The 18,176-nt window shown below is 53.6% G+C and overlaps 4 protein-coding genes across 4 annotated transcripts; 2 read left to right on the top strand and 2 right to left on the bottom strand.

Annotated features, from left to right (window-relative positions):
* Positions 1–284: 284 nt before the first annotated feature.
* Positions 285–1,762, bottom strand: PG998_007367 (uncharacterized protein; the record flags this gene model as incomplete). Its single annotated transcript, XM_066874183.1, has 2 exons — positions 285–1,322; positions 1,457–1,762. 2 exons carry the CDS (start codon positions 1,760–1,762, stop codon positions 285–287), a joined length of 1,344 nt encoding a protein of 447 aa, XP_066730128.1.
* An 8,730-nt stretch (positions 1,763–10,492) lies between these two features.
* PG998_007366 (uncharacterized protein) lies at positions 10,493–11,266 on the top strand (the record flags this gene model as incomplete). Its single annotated transcript, XM_066874182.1, has 1 exon — positions 10,493–11,266. The coding sequence occupies one exon, from the start codon at positions 10,493–10,495 to the stop codon at positions 11,264–11,266; it is 774 nt and encodes a 257-aa protein (XP_066730127.1).
* A 2,213-nt stretch (positions 11,267–13,479) lies between these two features.
* PG998_007365 (uncharacterized protein) lies at positions 13,480–16,174 on the bottom strand (the record flags this gene model as incomplete). The annotated part of the gene is made up of 4 exons (XM_066874181.1): positions 16,129–16,174; positions 15,948–16,052; positions 15,167–15,863; positions 13,480–15,107 (listed from the first exon to the last, which is right to left on the bottom strand). Exons 1-4 carry the CDS (start codon positions 16,150–16,152, stop codon positions 13,480–13,482), a joined length of 2,454 nt encoding a protein of 817 aa, XP_066730126.1. The 5' UTR covers positions 16,153–16,174.
* A 458-nt stretch (positions 16,175–16,632) lies between these two features.
* Positions 16,633–17,610, top strand: PG998_007364 (uncharacterized protein; the record flags this gene model as incomplete). The annotated part of the gene is made up of 3 exons (XM_066874180.1): positions 16,633–16,887; positions 16,975–17,292; positions 17,434–17,610. 3 exons carry the CDS (start codon positions 16,633–16,635, stop codon positions 17,608–17,610), a joined length of 750 nt encoding a protein of 249 aa, XP_066730125.1.
* Positions 17,611–18,176: the final 566 nt, after the last annotated feature.

Genomic DNA, 18,176 nt, shown 5'->3' with positions numbered 1-18,176 from the left:
CTGCGAATAATTATGTCTCACTCATAGTACGAGTCGTACTCAGGAGGGTATTGAGCATATTGAGGTGCGTAGTGCGCAGGAGACCCGTAAGGCGGACCAAAGGGGGCGGCGCATATCCAACATGACCGCCATGGTAAAGGGAGCGCGAGTAGGATCCAGATTGCGAGCTCGCACGGTTTCTCGCGGCAGGCTTCTCTTTCCTACTCTTGCGGTCCTCGTTGCTTTTACGTTCTTCGCCGTATCCTATTCTCTTGCGATCCTCATCGTAGGCTATTCTCTTGCGATCATCGTCGTAGACCGTGCCTCGATCGCTTCCGCCAGTATTGCGGCCGATCGTCATTTCGCCCCCCCTTTCCACAGCTGATTTTGGTATTGCCAACCTCTACGACCGCGCCGTCGGGGACTTTGATGGTGATGTCATCATCTGCGCTACTCGATCTTGTAGTCCTGGTGGTAGCCGACTGTTTGTAGCTGCTCTCATCACGGCTTTGGGTGCTCCGGCTGGACCGGCTGGTACCGCTGTTCTTTACGCGACGAAGGGTCTCGGCTGTCAATGGTGCCGTTGGTCCACCGGTGACGTCGTTTTGGTAAGAAGTAGCTTGCTTCATCTTGTCTTCAAAGTTGTAGGACGAATGTCGCCGGTTATGTCCAGCTGGCTCCAATGTGAAGACACCATCTTCGTAATCTTCCGAATCGATGCTGGTCCTTCTCGCCCTAGAAGGGACCATAGCAGTACCATATTCGAAAGCTTCCGGGTGACCTGGTGCCGACTGGTAGAGATCATCATCGCCCTCGGTCTCCAGTTCCTCTTCTAGGAAATGGGCCGACTTCCTCGGTTGTTGCGGTGGACGGAACACCAGGCGATCAGCAGGCTTGGTGGTCTGAGGCCGCGGTGGTGGAGGCATCCGGTTTCGATCCCGCTCGTCTTGGTCTTTCTTAGGCCGTCGAGTTAGGGAAGCATGCCGCATGGGTGGCGTTTCCATTACCTGAGAGTGCTCGTAATCCTCATAAGCGGATGGAGGACCACGGAAGCCCAGAGACGATCGCGGCCGGGGTTCTCCTTGTCGCGAGAACCTCGCAGCAAGCGTGTCCGCTGGTCTCGCATTGTTGCTGAAATAGTCAACTGGCGGCCCGCTCAAGGGAGATTGCGCCATCATCTGGGGAGGGCCCATAGGCGGCATGCCTGGGCCACCATTCCAAGCTGGCGGAGGAAACGAGGTGCCCAAAGCGGGTGCACCGCCATAGTAGGCAGAGTGGGATAGCGGGGGCGCGCAGAAGTACCGTAGTAGCTTGCTGGCCTTGCTGTGGCGGCGCGCGGTCGACTGTGTGATGGTATAATAGTCTGCGATGGAATACCATAGTACGAGGCTTCATCAGACAACCCCCTCGGTGGTGGTCCGGGGGCCGTCTTTGCAGTGCGGGTAGTAGGGCGTCTCGGGCGGTCTTCCTTCAGTACTACAGCCTTTCCCTTGCTGCCGCCCATCGAAGAGCGCTTCTTCTCTGTCTTGGAGTCTCTCCTTGACGGTCTTGGGCCCGGTGAGGGCAGATCTGATTCCAAGTCGTACTCTGGGGGAGATATAGAGTGATCGTGGCTCCGCCGCGACGACTTCTTCTTTGAGGTATTCATCTGTTGCCTCAGGGGGCTGCCAGGGGGTGACATCATGGCGTTGGATCTGGCGTAGTGGCCGGATCCCTCAATAACCCTATCGTCTTCGTCCAAATCCTCGACCATGGCCGGGTTGGGCCTTGGGTGCCTGGACATGTTCAAGAAAGTACACTTAGGATTGCTTGGGAAGCATCCAATTCGGGTTTGGATGTTGGGTCGTTGGGCGCAAGGGAGCAACGGGGTTGTGGAGCGTGCTGATAAGCCCTCGAGGGCTCCGGTATCGACAAGCAGCCGAATCTGTGCTCAAGGTCGTGGCAGTGCGTGTTGCCCATGCATCAACGTTGAGAAATTTGCATGCACGGCGTCGCTCTCTTCCGAAAATCAGGTGAGGGCAGAAATTTGGAGTTCCAAGGTCGGGTGGAAGTGTTGTGTGCGAGTGCAAAATGGTGGTGGTGTAGGGGTGGGAAAAAGTGTCGGCAGCGGCTTGTGAGAATTTATTATATTCTGGGGGTGGGAAAGAAACGAGATGCAAGAGCGGGTGGGTTGCCCAGGTAGCTACTGCTGCTTTTGAGCGGGCAGCGGCAGGGCTATTTTGTGTCGGGGGGCCTGGGGGAGGGGGCCCTTGGATCAAATTTGGTTGATCGATTGATGGGATGGTATGATAGGACGGTTGATGGGTGTGAGCGGAGGTGTGCTGTGTACGTGATGTACGTGATGTTGCCTGCCACCTCGACGTATCATTCATTCCTCTCGCTTTCCCTCTTTCTGCCTGGCTTCGGTCGACAACAGGGACAATCCGGTGTCAAGGCCAAGGTAGCAGAAGAATAAGAAGAAGGAGGAGAAAGGAGAACGAAAGCAACTGTGTTGAGGTGAGGTATTGTTGTAAACAGCAATGGAAGCAAGCGTTGGTGTCTTCTCGAGCTCCAAGACCATCAATGCGATGCGATGAAGCGGGCGGGTGGGCGGAGTGGCCCTACTGTAAGCATGTATGTATGTATGTAGGTTCGGTCGGTACAAGACGGTACGGCCAAAAGACCACAATTGTCGCCTTACTGGCGATCTGAGGGTCGTGCTGCGTACCCAACTAGCCAAGAATGCCACGGAACGGTGGTCGCTGTTTATCGATAAATTCAGGACAGGGAATCCCAGGAACAAAGCGCAATGCTGTTTCTGATCGGCCTTTTCGGGGGCGTATCCACGGGGGTGGGTGTGTGTGTGTGTGTGTGTGTGTGTCAGTGTGTACTGGCCAGTACCAACCAAGTCGCTATGCTTGCTGCTTGCTTTTAGGCTGGGCTTCTTCTCACTTCTGGGCTAGAAAGGACGATGGAGTACGGCCGACGGCTTGTACTCTTAATAAGAGGGACCGAGGGAGGGGGGAGGAGGGAAGAGCTTATTTGGCGCTCGACTAGCCTTGGCGGAACGGTACCCAAGAGTGGAGTTCCCAGCAGCTACTGTCTCTTCTTTCCTTCCCTACCGGACGGGCAGGAGACAGCACCAACAAGAAGAGATTTCCCCAACTCGTGCGTGCCGCTCTATGTGTGTGTCTGTCTGTCTTGTGTGCCTGTGACTCCCTGTGGTGTGGTGTGTGTATCGCTTAGTTCCAGGAGCTGGGAGGAATCCTTCGAGGGCATTGACTGACTGCGAGCCCAACCCGGCCAGTAACGAGCCACCCCGTGTCGCCTAATTTGAGAGATGCGAACAGCTGTTGCTTCAATGGCTGACTGACTGGCTGCCACCACCTCCTCCCTTCCTTTTGGGCTGGCTTTTCTCTGGGGAACGGAACGGGACTGAGAATTCTGTGATCAGGGGCCCCGGTACGTACCGAAACCGGCCATCAGGCAGCCCTGTGTATGGTATGTTGTCGCAACTGGTGGCTGTTCGTGCTTCCCGTCCGTCAGGCACGTTGTAAGTGCTCCCGACTAGTGTGGGATAAGTGGGCGAAGATGGAGATGCGATGCAGCGCGCGACAAGCAGATGGACAGAGACGAAAGAAAGAGAGAAACAGACTCCACGCATTTGACTGCCTACCAAGACGCCGCCGGCGATAGGCGTGTGGCAAAGTGCCCTTCTGGCTTCTGGTAGGCGCCGCTGTTTCGTGCCCGACTACTGGTATGTGTCGCTTGGGTACCAATTCGGCACTTGTCAATCGAGTGTCTGTCAAGGAATACCAATCATTCAAGTCTTACGATAACCAAGCTCGACTGGTACCCCCGAGTCTCCAGGGAGCACCAAGAACAAAATTCCTCCGTTGCGGATAACCTCTTTTCGAAACCTTGAGATAAGGACTAATAAACAAACGGGCAGTTTGGTCCAACTGACGGCTCTGGGAAAATTGCGATGACGATGCCGGATCGCAGAGTGTGCAGACAAGGCGACCGGTATCAATGCTCGTCGAGCGAACGGCAGACAGGGACAGCCAATGCCAACACACCCTTACCCCAGATGGCCAATTATTATTGGGTCTTTGTTCCCATGCCTGCAGAAGTCTTGCATTGAACCGAAGCCGTGAACTTCCATCATTGGGGCGTTTCGTGAGAACATTCTGGTTCGACTGACTCAGACTGCTTGGAACCTGTATACACTTAAGCAGAGTCCCTTGCCCAGAGTAAACAGTTCGTCATCGCGACGGATCCAGCCATCGTATAGCTGCTCACTGTGGAGACCGGAACGCTGTCACTGCAGTATAGTCGAAACACCAACCTCCCAATATACAGAATAATAGATCATGAGCATGGGGCGCGCAGCTCGGATCGTGTACAAACTTGCATCGCCCCTAGTATAATAAAGCACGGCACATGCAGATGTGATGTACCAGTCACCGAACACTACCAATACGCCATACAGAGGTAATTTCGACAGTGCTTGCCGTGCAGTGCGGGACGATAGTTGTCGGGGCCGGGCCATGTTTGAGATCATTGATCCGAGCATCTAGTTGAGAAGAATATGCTCGATGCACACCACGTCAATGACCCAACGAAGCGCAGCCCGAATGCTTTGCTCGATAAAGCTATTGAGCCAACACCCCGCTGCGGTGAGGCGTTGTGAGGTTGTCAACGGCCGCATGCCACCAATCTAACCTTGAGGCGTAGCAATCCTTCTGTGTGTTTGCTATGGAAGGACTTGGGCTGGACTCCGGGCTGGCACCGAGAAGCCGCGTGTTCTGCACGCCATCTGCCCAAGATATACTGGACTGGCTCTAGCGATCGAGCGCCCTACAATAGTGGTTCGGTATTCAGCAGCAAGCGTATATGTAGAGTCTAGAAGAAGTCGTCGACGACTATACAACAGCCAAATATACCCGCAGGCCTGGAGTAGTTCGTAATACATAGTTGAGTGCTCCGTACGGCGCACGAAGTCTTTGGCCTTCTGTGACCCGTTTTGGGTACCATAGTAAGTCACGACAGTAGGCTCCACTGGCGAAGGCCGGCCACACATACTCCATAATCCATGGAGAAATACCTACTGAAGATGCAGAGCATTGACGCAGGCGCAAGGATTCGACAAAAGTCGAAAGGGACGATCATTGTCTTTTCCCGCCTATCCATCTGCACGTTGTGGGCTAGCAGCACCAAAATGTCGATGGACGCCAAGCGGCTTGTTTGCAGCAGCCCTTGCTGCGGGGGACTACTGAAGAAGAAGAAAATTGCGTAGGATCGTCTTGTGGTTGGATTCTAACATAGCTGTTGTGTTCTGCTGCGAACGAGATGCCTAGATGCTTCGTTAGCTATGGCGCTTGGCCATTGGGCCAGTAGGAATTTGGACGTCGGGATTGCTCTAACTCATCCGATAGGACTTGTCGGGCCAAGAACACCGAGTAACAATGAGCCATGAGAACATGTGCATACTGTACTTGTGCCATTTTCTCCCGCAGAGTCAGAACCGGTAGCACGCTGGGATGGCCTGGGTAGAAAGAGCGGTGTGAGGCTGCAATGGGTTGAAGGAAGCAATATACTACCGGCCACAGCCACTGCTCTAAACATCGCCAGCTCCGTGTGTGCCTGCCACCCACCCCACTTACAATGGGGAACCGTTATGGCGCTTACACGCTTGTTGAACACAGGTACGACTTCTGGCAAGACTGTCGAGCTCATCATGGCATTAATCCACGAAGCTAAACAGACATTCTAGGCCGTTTTTGAGCTCCAGGGAGAGAAACCCCCTCAATGGCATGTCCGAGGCGTCGTGTTTTCCTGGCCCAATCCGAATCGCTATAGGGCGACCAACGCTTCAGTGATTTGTCCTAACCAGATAACAATGGCCCGTATGAGGACGCTACGATGAAAGCGGGACCGGATATTTAGATCAGTATTTGAAGTAAACCTCGCATGGATCTCGGTAGCCGTACCTGTCGCTGGTCGAGAAAAACAGCAACCAGGGGTGGTCACATGAGGTCAGCGTGCATCAGGAGTGCTGTTGCAATACCTCGTCTGCGAACCGGAATCGAAGGCTCTCGACTCGCACTTTCATCGCAATGATCTGAGGGGGAGGCACGATGCAGTGCAGCTCTTCTGTCGATGAATTATCACACCCGAATATTGTTAGATTATTATAGTCGAGGCAATTGGGTGGACAGTTCCCTTCCGTCATGCCTCCTTCCAGCAGAGATGCGCATATTGAATGAGCCACCTCGCCTCAGCCGATCCAAGAACACAGTCCGTATGGGGGGGCATATAAATCCGCCACTGCTTCTGTGGTCGAGTTTCGCAAATGGAATACCGTCGACCGGTACGCTCAGCGCTGCTCGGGGCGAAGCCTTGACCTTCCCCAACGGCTATTGGCCTTTGCACACACTGGTTATTGGGTAGCCGGCCAGTGATCCATCATGCACCGTCATCGGCCTTCATCGTCATCGAAGAGGTGTCCACTTTGTTTTCGAAAAGCTTTCCTAGGGGGGCAAGATAAGATTCAAACTTATGAAGCCATACAAAGTTGACTCGGCAGTCAAACGCAGTACACAATGGTGTGAGACATGCTTCTGCCCCAAATACCAGAAATTTGACACCACTGCATCAAACCAACAAGTCTCGGTACCTTGATACACTGCATCAAACCAACAAGTCTCGGTACCTTGATAGTGCAGTTCGCAAACAGATCGGGCCCATACCCAGAGACACATGAAGTAGATCTCTGCGACCTATTGCAACATGACAACGTGGAAACCCGCTGGGGATGTCTTTCTTGAGCCTAAGTGAGTATTTAGCAGTCCACTTCCAAGTTCGCGTTCGGATAGCCTACCTCAGACAGCACATCCCTATCTGGATAACAAACGGCGACCAAAGACAATATCGACCTAATGCGATATCCTCGTCCTATCTGTAATTAAAGTCAGACGAGTCATTGCGTAACCCCAATTACCTCTAATTGATCACTACCTAGGCTAGAGCACCAAGAGTAGCAAGAAAAAGAAGCATGATCGCACAAACGACGTCATAGTAGACATGGGAAGTTGTCGTGGAAAAGGAAGGAGTCAGCTGGGTAGACCGACCCGATGTTGGAAACCGTGATGATTTCCGATCAGCCCCATCTTATCGAGACCCTATGCCAAAGATCAGCCATAAGGTCACTTGGAGGCGGTTCAGCAATCTGCGAAACAGCACCTACGCAGCTGTCAACCTGTGGAATGCCACCTTCTTCAGCCTCCCGTCCCTTGTCCCTTGCCAATATGACGTACAGGCTGGGCCAAACTCCGAGCCGTTCCTTTCTGTCCACGATAACGTGCGACCGATTTCTTCCGCGTGGTTCGTTGGCTGCTATGGGCTGGAACTTGACAGTTCTGGCCGTCGAAAATAGCGTGACATGGTTCAGGCTTATATCGTTAGCCAGTGCCTGTGGTTCCCTCCTCGGACAACCAACGGGCCGCCCAACACAGACCTGTACAGATGGGAACGAGTCCCTCTCCGTGCTATTAGTCTCGTCTTGTTTGGACAATTCCTCTCCGGCATCACCGTCTGGAAGACGGGCATGGGAGTTGGAGTCGGAATGCCGAAAGCTGCCCATGAACAACCTCACCAACGGCCTCGGCATATGACGCCGTACACTTTGGAACACAACAGCACGATCAGCGCCGAATAGAGCGGCTGCACCAGGGTGTCCGACATGGTCCTCTCATACCCAAGCATGCTGGACTCTCAGGCAACGTTGTTGACAAACAATTCAGCCGAAACCCAATGCTAATGTATAGTAGCAGAGGACATGAGGAATGTGAAGATCGAGCCATCACTAGCCCGCGGCTTTATTGGACTTATCCTAGAGACTGCGGGAGCTAGAAGCTTTTGTAGCCTCACCGCGGTATGCGGTGGCCATTGTCGCCATATTCCTGCGACCCATTTCTGTGAGTGGATCAGGCCTAGGTGGGCAAGAATCAATATGGTTGCAGCCCGTTTCTTTGACACGGACCACGAACTTGACAGCGCTTACTGAAACCCACGGTTCTCTCTGATCGATCATCGTCAGATCTCCGACAGTCCACTGGACCGTCCCACTTTGACGGAGTTGGGCACGGTCATCACAGCATTGACCGTCTCTGACAGGAAAATCCCCCGCTCAGCCCGAAGTGAAGCGGGCATCGCAAAGTCGCCTGTCATGGAGAAGAAGGGGGAATAACATATCACATTCCCCGAGAATCAGGTATGAAAAGAAGGCTGCCCAAGCTCCGCTCTGCTATGAAGCCATGCAAGTAGGCCTACATGCAAGAAGAAAGAAAAAACCGAAAAAGCTGTGGGTGCGAGTCCCCGCAACTGAACAGCGCTTGTTCCAACTCTACAGCGATGCTGAACCAAGTTTCAGGCGGACTAGCGACCGCCCAAGAACGCTAAACTGCCAGACCTGCCTCCCAGATTGACTCCATCCCAAGTCTCAGTCTCAAGAAGGCAGGATTCAGAGGAACGAAGGGAGCGCTCACCGTCGTTTCCCTACTCTACTGTAGAAGCGGTGCCGATGGCAGGGCCGATGGCAGGGGTTTTCCTCTTCCTCTTTGCATTGATGTCTGTAATATTGACCCCGCTGCCTGGTGGGCGTGATGATAGGTTGGCAGTTGGGTTACATTGCGGTGAATTCCAAAATCAAATGGATACCAGACGGGAAGGCGAGGGATGTGAGCCTCTTGTCATCTGATAGACTGACACACACCTCGCGATAAGATGCTAGTGCCAATCCCGCTATTTTTGCTTGGATGCGATAGGCATGTGCTGGAAGCTAAACCGGCTGTTGCTGTCGATCGTCTTAAGGGTTCATTGGGAAATGTGTGTGCTAGTCCTCAAGCAGATCAGCCCCCCTCGGCCGACAGCTGCACGTCGACCAAAACGGTGATTCGGACGAGTGCGGGACGATTTGTTTGGCTCTTTGTCGAGTCAGTCCTCCTCCCGCGTAATGCTCAACCGACGACATTCCATCTTTGCGATATGTGACTGGCTGGCTTCCATGACTTCACTGATGACAAAACAAACCATACGAATCCCTCGGGTTATGAGCAACAAGACCGCCAGCTTACCACAGCCATCACGTATTCGGCTAGGCAGCTGATTCCAAGCACCGCGCCTTCGTGACCGCCGGAACTAATGAATTCCCTGACTAGGTGGTTCGATAAATTCCACAGGTTACATACAACTTAATGAAGGGTTGATTGATCATACACCGTATTCTCTAATCTTTTCCTTCGCGTTCCAAGGAAGTTAATGCGAGTCGAGGGGGTGGAGGAAGATGCAAATCACTCACTCCCCCAGCTCAGCTTCACCCGTGGGGTCAGTTGGGCAGCCTATAGGAGACTCAGCGCCTCGGGGCCGCACAATGCAAGGTACGATGCATACGTTTTGGCCGATCGTCACGGCAAGTCACCTCAAACAGTTCCTACCAAGTATGACTATTCACCAGCCTCGTGGAGTTGCGATGGAGTCTGCGGTCGCCTTGTGCCACGGCAGGCTCGGCAGAATCAAAGCGTAGTAGCACTTTGTGGTCAGCTGTCCCCCGTCAACCGCGCCCAAGAGGGTGTGCAGCCTCCCCCTCCTCCCCCAAAGTGTCTTAGGTTGGTAGCTTCGGATGTGGGCGAGCAAACATCACATAACGCAACTGCGCTGAAGGGCACTTTGGAGCTTTGCCATGGTGGCTTCGTATCCGATTCTTCCTGTTTTGCTTCCCACACACACACACACACACACACACACACACACGCACGCACGCACACTCCCTCACTCCCTCACTCAGCACCAACTTCCCTCTTTATCCACCCTGGGTCGACGCGTGATTCGGCTCCGGGCAGTCGATAGTCTGGTATATCGACTGCCTGCTGAGCCCCCAGCCTAGGTGATTCACTCTGCTTCCCTGTTTGCGAGACAGGTTACGCGGGTGCTGAGGCGTCCCCGCAATTTGGGAAATGTCAATCTTTCCAAGGATTAATGGAGCTGGATGGCGGTTCATGACCACCCTCCTTTCTCAGCCTGTCACCTCACAAGGCAGCCTCTTCGATTGGGCCATGACTAGGCAGCTTACTAGGGGGCGGCTAGTCTCCTCCTCGAGCACCACTGTGTTCGTTGCGACACTATATATCAAGAGGCGGTGTCGCCGCTGCTCCTTCACTCGCTTTGATACGACGCTTGTTTCTCGCGACCTATCACTTTGTACTCGGGAGGATTTCACCGGCTTTCTTCTTTTCCTTCCCTTCGGCCACTCTAAGTTGAGCCGGCGCCAACCCACTCCCTGGTCGCCGTTGAAGCCCGCTTTAATCGAAAGGCTTGGGTATAAGTCACTTTCTTGATATCCAAAGACAAATAAGAGCAGACGGAATGCCAACCAGCATCACGATATTTCCCCCATCCTGATCTCTCACACACACTCTCACACAACCGCACCCTCTCCTCTCTTCTGTTACTCAACAGACTTCACTCCCCAGCCATGCCTGTGCGACACACGGGCTCTCTTGCCATATCCCGGCTGGGTTCATATCCTCCGTCCTTCACCAGCCGCTCCCCACCGTTGCTGGACGAGGACGCCTCGACAGACGACGACGAGTTCGACCTGCCTCTTCTGCAGAGGAACCCCTTGACGTACTTCTTGACGCCAGCAACGCCCCGGGAAGAGGATCTCGAGTTTGACTTCGATTTCGACGCAGGGATCGAGGACTCATCTCGGCCTCAGGAAATTGTTCGCAGTATAAGCCCATCGACTCTAGATGGCCTCAAGCGATACAAGCCGAGGAGCAAGAACGAGTGTGCCATACTCGACGACAACGCCGACAGTGACGACGACGAGGACTATATCCGCTTCCAACCATCAAAGAGTTCTTCTTTCAGTTTCCCCGACTTCGGCTTCGACAGGCTCAAGTCTACCACTTCGACGTCGCAAGCCAACACGAACAGGGAGGAATTTCTCTCAACGACTTCTTTCCACGTCGGCTCTCCAAGAGGCAGGCCAGCGAAGCGGTTCTCTCCGCCCCCACGCCGCGCATTCCCAGGCCGCACACGCAGCTTCGATCTCCCCCGGCGGCACTCTTGGCGTGAGCCCAGTCCCGATGTCTGGGCCATCGACGAGGAGCCCGAAAAGGAGACGATGAGCGAGCTAGGGCTCAGCGTCAAGGATCTGGAAGAATCTCATAAGACACAACCCATAAACATCCCGGCTGCAAAGCCCGTCAAGAAGGTGCGGTTCATACTGCCCGTCAAGGAGTAACAAGTTTCATTCATGTATAAGGTGTACATCGGGCTGGTATACGCAGAAACACCTCTGTGGCCATTGGGGTTAATATGGCATGCATGTATTAGGAGTTCGGGATGATTTACGGGGCATCTTGCATTTTCACACGCATTTTCTTATCTATGTTGCATTTGGGCGGAGGGGCTGTTTTATTGCATGTACGGTCGGGCAGGTCTGGCAGGTCGGGCAGGCCTTTAGTGGACAGGATTTTCCCCAGGGCTTGTATCTGAAGAGGTAGCGGTGGCATATGAATTTGAATTGTAGCGAATACCCCCTTATACCCATACTTCCCCTCATTGTTGTCTTCACTATTGTTAGCACCACTACTATCATCACCATTCTCATAGCATACAAAAATCGAGCATCATCAATCATCAGATGTTAGCTAGAAACCGTACGTGACTTGTGATCTGGAATATGCTGCTCCGAAGCGAAATCCTCGCAATGTATCAAAATGACGGGCTCTTGGTAACCGAGAATTGTCTTATGGAATTAGTCACCAGGCAGAAAACGAAACGTCGCACGTGGACACGGTGAGCAGAAAAGTAATTTCACCTCTTCCTGCTTCACCTCGGTGGACAGCAGGCACCCGCAGGACAGAATAAGTTGTGTGTGTGTCAGAACACATAAGAGCCTCAATGCACGAATACACCACCCCCTTTGTGTGTGTGTGTGTGTGTGTGTATGCGTGTTGCATGCCCCGAGGCTGTGTCTCCTCCACCGCCATCGTGTCCTTATAACCTAAGTAAGCCGGCCAACCCGTCAGCACCCCACGTGGGTGGCGAGCACACAGCCAACCATGGAATGAGCAATCCGGTGATAAATAAACGAACTAGGGATTCATAACAACTATCTGCGAAACGGGCACAAGACCCCTCCGTTATCCTTGCGTGCACATGGTTTCCCTAGTCTTACGAAGCAAGGCTTACAGCAAGTTAGTCTTCTTGTTCTTCTATCTTCCTCCGATGAGTGTCATCTGGTTTCTGGGCCATTTCGGAAGAGACGGGGGCGGCATTGCTAATTCGTTCTGGTGGTGAAGGGGGCTTCGCTGATTAGTCTAGTCATAAAGACATCAAGAGACCCGTTTCGGAGGATCCTCCGAAATATAGGCATGGATGTGTGCGTGCGTGCGTGCGTGCGTGTGTGCTTACGCAAAACAAAATTATTATGTGGAAGACATGCCCCTAGCCCCTAACCTACTACCACTACACACACCCCTTATCCAGCTAGTCGGGTTCATAGGGCTGCAGCTGGCTGCATGTAGGTACATGCATACGCGACTGACTTTTTGGCTTGGTTAGTGAGGCCACACACGTTTGTGTAGGCATGTAAGCGAGATAGGTGTGCTCGATGCTTGTTGGTTCCTCCCATTGACCGCCTTTGCCCTTCAAGGTTGTTCCTAGGGGTCCAACGTAGACCTAGATATGGTAGGGTAGCACCGGATCTTGGCCATTGATATGACACTTTGATGGAAACGTGGAGAGATGCTGACACAAGATGTACATACGACGATAATGGAATGATTTCCCTAACGAGCCACCTCTTCACCAGTAGTGCTGACCGGATAGCAGATGGAATGTAACAGCGAATCTCTTTTCCCCGACGGGGAGTAAGGCGAGAAGCATGTTCCAGACCCTTTATCCCTCCCATACCAATTGCTAATCTCCTATTTACGCCGCGATGGTAAGCTTATATCACCATACTATTGCTATCATATGATATGTAGGCCCGTCAAGGGGGGCGGAGTTGCCACTTACACTGGTACAGGTAGTAGACATTCCCTACTTCTTTAGCCTCTCTGGTCCATCATAATATACTGAGTGTAGCGAAATGGATTCGCAGAGAAGGGGCCTATCAAGTTGGTAGGCATTCCTTAGCAGTGTCATATGGCGTGGAAACGTGGTCAGTGCTAGCAAGACACAGCAGCCGATGAACGACCTCCGGGCACCACTCTTGAAGTACACGAAGCTAGCCTTTCTCTTCTTCTTATTCTACTAAGCACTTCAGAAGACTACAAAGACTTTGCTCATGAAGCGAAAATTGCAGAACGACGCATGCACATAGCTGGGGGTCCTTTTGCCCTGATCATTCGTAGACTCGCCCACATGGGAGTAGCAACTAAGCCCAGTAATCTGACCGTAAAATATATTTACTACTAGCGTGGTGGTCATCGCACTACTTGTCCCGAATCAAGGGTCGTCTTCCGCATCCTCCGCATCCTCAATGGTCACAGATTTGGCCTTGCCTTTATCAGGGCTTTTCGACGGGGACGACTCTTCTTGCGGCGGCGGTTGCTGCTGCTCATGATCCGAGTGACCGCCATCTGTAGAATTTGGCCTTGAGCTTCGGTCAGTACTGCTTCCGGGGAACAGACTCGACGAAGAAGGCGTGTTGTTTGAGAACAATTGCGCAGCGCCGCCCCAGTTCGGTGCTAGAGGTTGCGGGGCAGCTACTACAGGAGGCTCTGTACGCGCACGATTTTGTTCCGCAGATGTGGCTGAACCGGCTCCCTGATGGATTTGAGCTGTCGAAGAATCAGCTGACGTGGACAGAGGGCGTTCGCCGGGGGCCGACGTAGCTCCTGCTGTGCCCAAGTTGAGCCCTTGCTGTGATAAATCCACTGTTTCTGCCTGGGGTACTGTCATCTGGGACATGGAAGGCTGAGCCTGGGGATCGACCCGTTGTAGCGGCATGAGTGTCCAACCTTGCGGAATGACAACGCCTTCTGGCAGGTCGGGGCTGCCAGCAGGAATTGTGGTCGACCATGAGCCAGCAGCGTGCCTAGTGACTGAAGGCGTGCCTATTCGAGGAGGATATTGGAATTGTGCCATTTGTGGCATAACAGGGAAGGGAGTTAGGGGTTGATGGGCCGGCATCTGTGCCGGGAAAGGAACATGCAGGTTCGGAACTCCCTGGGGAGCATCGTTCTGTGCGGGCATGTGCATATTCGATGTGTGATGCTGTAGCTGCCGTAGCCGATTAAGCTCCGCCCTCATTGCATACAATGTCTGTAACTCAGCTTGCGCCACCTGTAATGACTGCATCTCCTGTTGTAACCGGTGTGCAATGTCCCGAAGTTGTGCGCTCATATCGTCGGTCCTGCCTGTGTTTGCCGCAGCTTCATGTGGCGGTTGTGGTACGACAGGTGCCGCCACGGGTACTGGAATGGCTGCGCCTGCGGGAGGCATAGGCGGAGCTGGCGCATTAACACCATCCAACGGCATGCCAAATCGTTGTGCGATCTCTTGAAGGTTCTGGGGATTGCCCTGAGCAAACCCCAGCCGTAACGGACCAAGCTGAAACATACGCATGCCGCCTGGCCGCCCTTGCCCAGGTTGATTACCGTTCGCTCCGCCGTTGTTGGCGCCAGGTTGTCCAGGCACTGGTTGCTGACCAGCCGCATTTGGAGCAGCAGCGTGGCCGTTCGGCGCTCCGCCATCCATAACAACAGAGCGTCTACAAGTGGGACATACTTGTTGTCTCTCCAGCCAGCTCTTGAGACAGCCAAAATGTAAGATGTGCCCACAGGGCAGCTTCTTTGGGCGTGACCGCTCAACCGCTCCAGCAACGCTGGGGTCCCAGGGCCTCATGTCCTCTCTGCAGATGATACACGTATTCTCGCGACCCAGCTCTTCCTCGGTGGCATCAGGGTACTTATTCATATCCTGCAGGGCCTTTCGATAGCGGATAAGGGCACTCAACCTCTTCAGGAACGATCTCGTCGTCATGAACAAGTCCCTCATAATATGAATGGGCAAGCCGTAGAACATCATGAGAACGGCGAAGAATGCCGCATAAACCCCAAGCTTGACAAAGTCTATACCAATATTAGTGACTTCGTTCTTGGAACTCCGTCCGATAGGTATGTTTGCTTACCTGCGACGAGTTCTAGACTGAGGATCCACTGTCCCTTGGTCTCCCATCCGGGGACCTCGATGTCCATTTCGTCGATGTCTTCTTCGTCTGGCAACTCCTGTTGGTTCGCCGCCTCTGCCTCGGCAGCATCGCCCGATTCACGGAGTCTTAGAATCTCCGTCCGTTGGTCGCGAACCTGTTTGCGTCTTTCTTCCAGTCGCTGCTGCGTCTGCTTCTTGGTGATGCTCGTCTCCACCAGCGAAAGGATATATCGAAGCGCGGTACGGAACGAGTCGGTCGTCAGAATGGCGAATTCGAATAGAAACATGACCATCATGTTCGGGCGGGCTTGTTGAATGACGGTATTAACGGCATATGAAAACAGCCATGTGTCATATACAATGCTGAATACGAGGGAAATGCTAAGTCGCGTGTGGAACAGTCGAGGGTTGGCAGGTGGTTGTTGCTCGAGAACCTCGACTCGTCCTTCGCCGATCCATTGCCATACCTTTCCGGTCACCAGCGCGGTGAACATGACAAGAAACCATGCGCCGACCTCTTCTCGAAATATCGTCATGGCCAAGCAGGTCTCGGTGACTGCGAACCATGCCTTCTCGTAGAGCTGCTCGACTTCGGTGGGTCGCAGTTGGCCGTAGCATAGTCTCTGTAGACTGTAGACGAAGGTGCCGTACATTAGGAGGATGACATTGATGAGAATCTGTCGTGGCCGGCGGGTCAGCATTGCATCCATCACGACGGCGGCGCGGGACGCCGATCACGAGCGTGTTTCGGGCGGACTCACCATCAAGCTCAGGTTGTTTTGCGACAGGTATACCATGGCCGAATAGAAATTGGCCCTCTGTTGGAAGGCATAGGTGGTCACGCCGACGGCGAGCGCCGTCGAAGCCTGCGGTGCGAATGTCAGTTGGAAGCTCCATGGACGAGGCTGCAAGCTGCAAGCTGCATGGTGTGGGCTAGCTTACCCCAGCATACCAGAGGATCCTCATGGTTGCCAAAGCCTCTCTCTTTTCTCGTGGGGAATAAGCAAGGGCTATCGAAGTCCTACTAGGATGGAAGGGGATGAAGGGCGGCAGTCAGGTGCCCATCTTCTGCAATGGAGAAATGGGGTGGTTTGGTTGAGAGCAAACGATTGACTATCGTTTGATGCAGCACCCGGCTCGTTCTGAGGCCACGTTTGGTTCCGTCAGCGCGCGCGGGATGCGAATGACGCAGGCACCGGCCAGCCTACTGGAAAGAAGTGGACACGTGACCTTGTCCCGAAACTCCGTGACGGGCGACGGAACGGATTATGCAAGCAATGATCCCCGATGATGCCGGCTTTCTTCACTCTAAGCATGGAGTCTTATCATGTCAGCAGTAGCATTCCAGTGCAAAAGAAAGATATATATGTAGGTTGTGGGTTAGTCACCCGTGCGGCGTTTTGAATGGAACCCAGTTTCTTCTTCCCCCGATCATCGATCATCGACATGCCACCAAATAAACTCGGCCCATCTGTCATCGCAGCCAAGGTCCTCGCAAACCTGAGCAACCATCCCAACGTGCCTCCTCACTGCTGGTACTTGGTCGTGGCAACTGCACTATCGGTGCTAAACCAGCCCCATGGCATCAGAGATGTCTACAAGTACGAGGTAGATCAGTGTGGCGAGGGCGACAGCCTTTTCGTTCTCCGGCGGATGAGGGAGGCACTGATTAAAGCCTCTGCTATCAGCGGCGTGCCCAAGGTGAGTTGGTCCTCCAGTGCAGTAGCCTCGATACAGTAGAGCGCAGAACAACGGCACCGGGAACATTTCATACTAAAACGACAACAGACCATCAATGCTTTGTATTCGCTGAGAGAGGTCACGCCCTCCCAGCTCCTCGATGGGCCTGAGACTCCCTCGCCCACAGAGCGGCAACGCGATATCTACGAGACCCCTCCAGCCGAGATTTTGGGACGTGGGCAGACCTTCTTTGATAGCATCTACGGAAAGATCGCCAGGCGGGTCATGGGCAAACTGGACAGGTCCGGCACGCAAGACCTTGGTCTCACAGCGCGATTGGTGTATGGATACCTCCTGAGTAACACAAAGGTGTTGTCAGCGAGAGAGACGTCCTTTGTCATGGTAGCGGGCCTGATTCCGCAGGATGTGAGTCCTATTCCTTCACCACATCGCAGTATTCGGCCTGCGGCCTGCTACGTAAGGCTATCTGACTAGCTGGGATTTGAACAACTCGTAAGGGAGCCACATGGAGAATGACTGACACTGCGAACCTCCTTATGCAATTAGGTGAACCCGCAGCTCAAGGGTCATCTTCGCGGAGCCCTCAATAGTGGCGCCACCGTCGAAGAGGTGAGGGCAGTCCGAGCCATCGCAATCATGGTCTGCGAAGCATTCGGAATGGAAAGACTAGTTGAGGATGCAGTTGGAGGGTGGGGATGGCGAGATGATGTTGCGAACGTGTAAATCCCACCGCCAGTAGATGGAAGTCCTACGGTACGGTACATACACGGATTACGCGCCCGGCGCTTGCAGGATACCCTAGAGTGAGCCAGAACCATGTGCAGGACGTCTTCTTTGCCAACTCAACGCGTCTGGTTTGGGTTTAGCTGTCATCAAATGTGTCATCGAGTTCACTCACTGGCCGAGGCAGCCTGGCCGGTATCTCATACCTCCCGCGCCACGCGGAGTGGGAAATCCATTTCCGGTTCATCTCGTCAACTCATGGCTGCCTTTGCAGTAATCATGTGTCTTATTCCCCCTTGCCTTGGTCTTCCCCCCTGTTGCCCGTGGCGGTCGCCCCGTAACCTGGCGCACGCGTCGAGTGCTGAGAAACCCGAACATAACTGGTATACTATGAGGCTTAAGAATCTGGCAGAGTCGGGATGGATGTGCGGGCACTACGCGCGATGGTACCCCCGGGCTTACGGTGGCCAATGCCTTCTTTGAGCTCCTTCTCTGCCTCTTCTGGGCTTATTGCAGCCATCACGAACCGACAGTCTGGATGGGTGGCAAGGATCGTTTGGCAAATG

Source organism: Apiospora kogelbergensis (genome assembly GCF_038363985.1).
Source record: "Apiospora kogelbergensis strain CBS 113332 chromosome Unknown utg000005l_segment0_segment0, whole genome shotgun sequence".
In the NCBI taxonomy this organism is placed as follows: Eukaryota; Fungi; Ascomycota; class Sordariomycetes; order Amphisphaeriales; family Apiosporaceae; genus Apiospora; species Apiospora kogelbergensis.
Note: the sequence above shows the minus strand (reverse complement) of the source record. Positions and strands in the feature narration are given on the sequence as shown.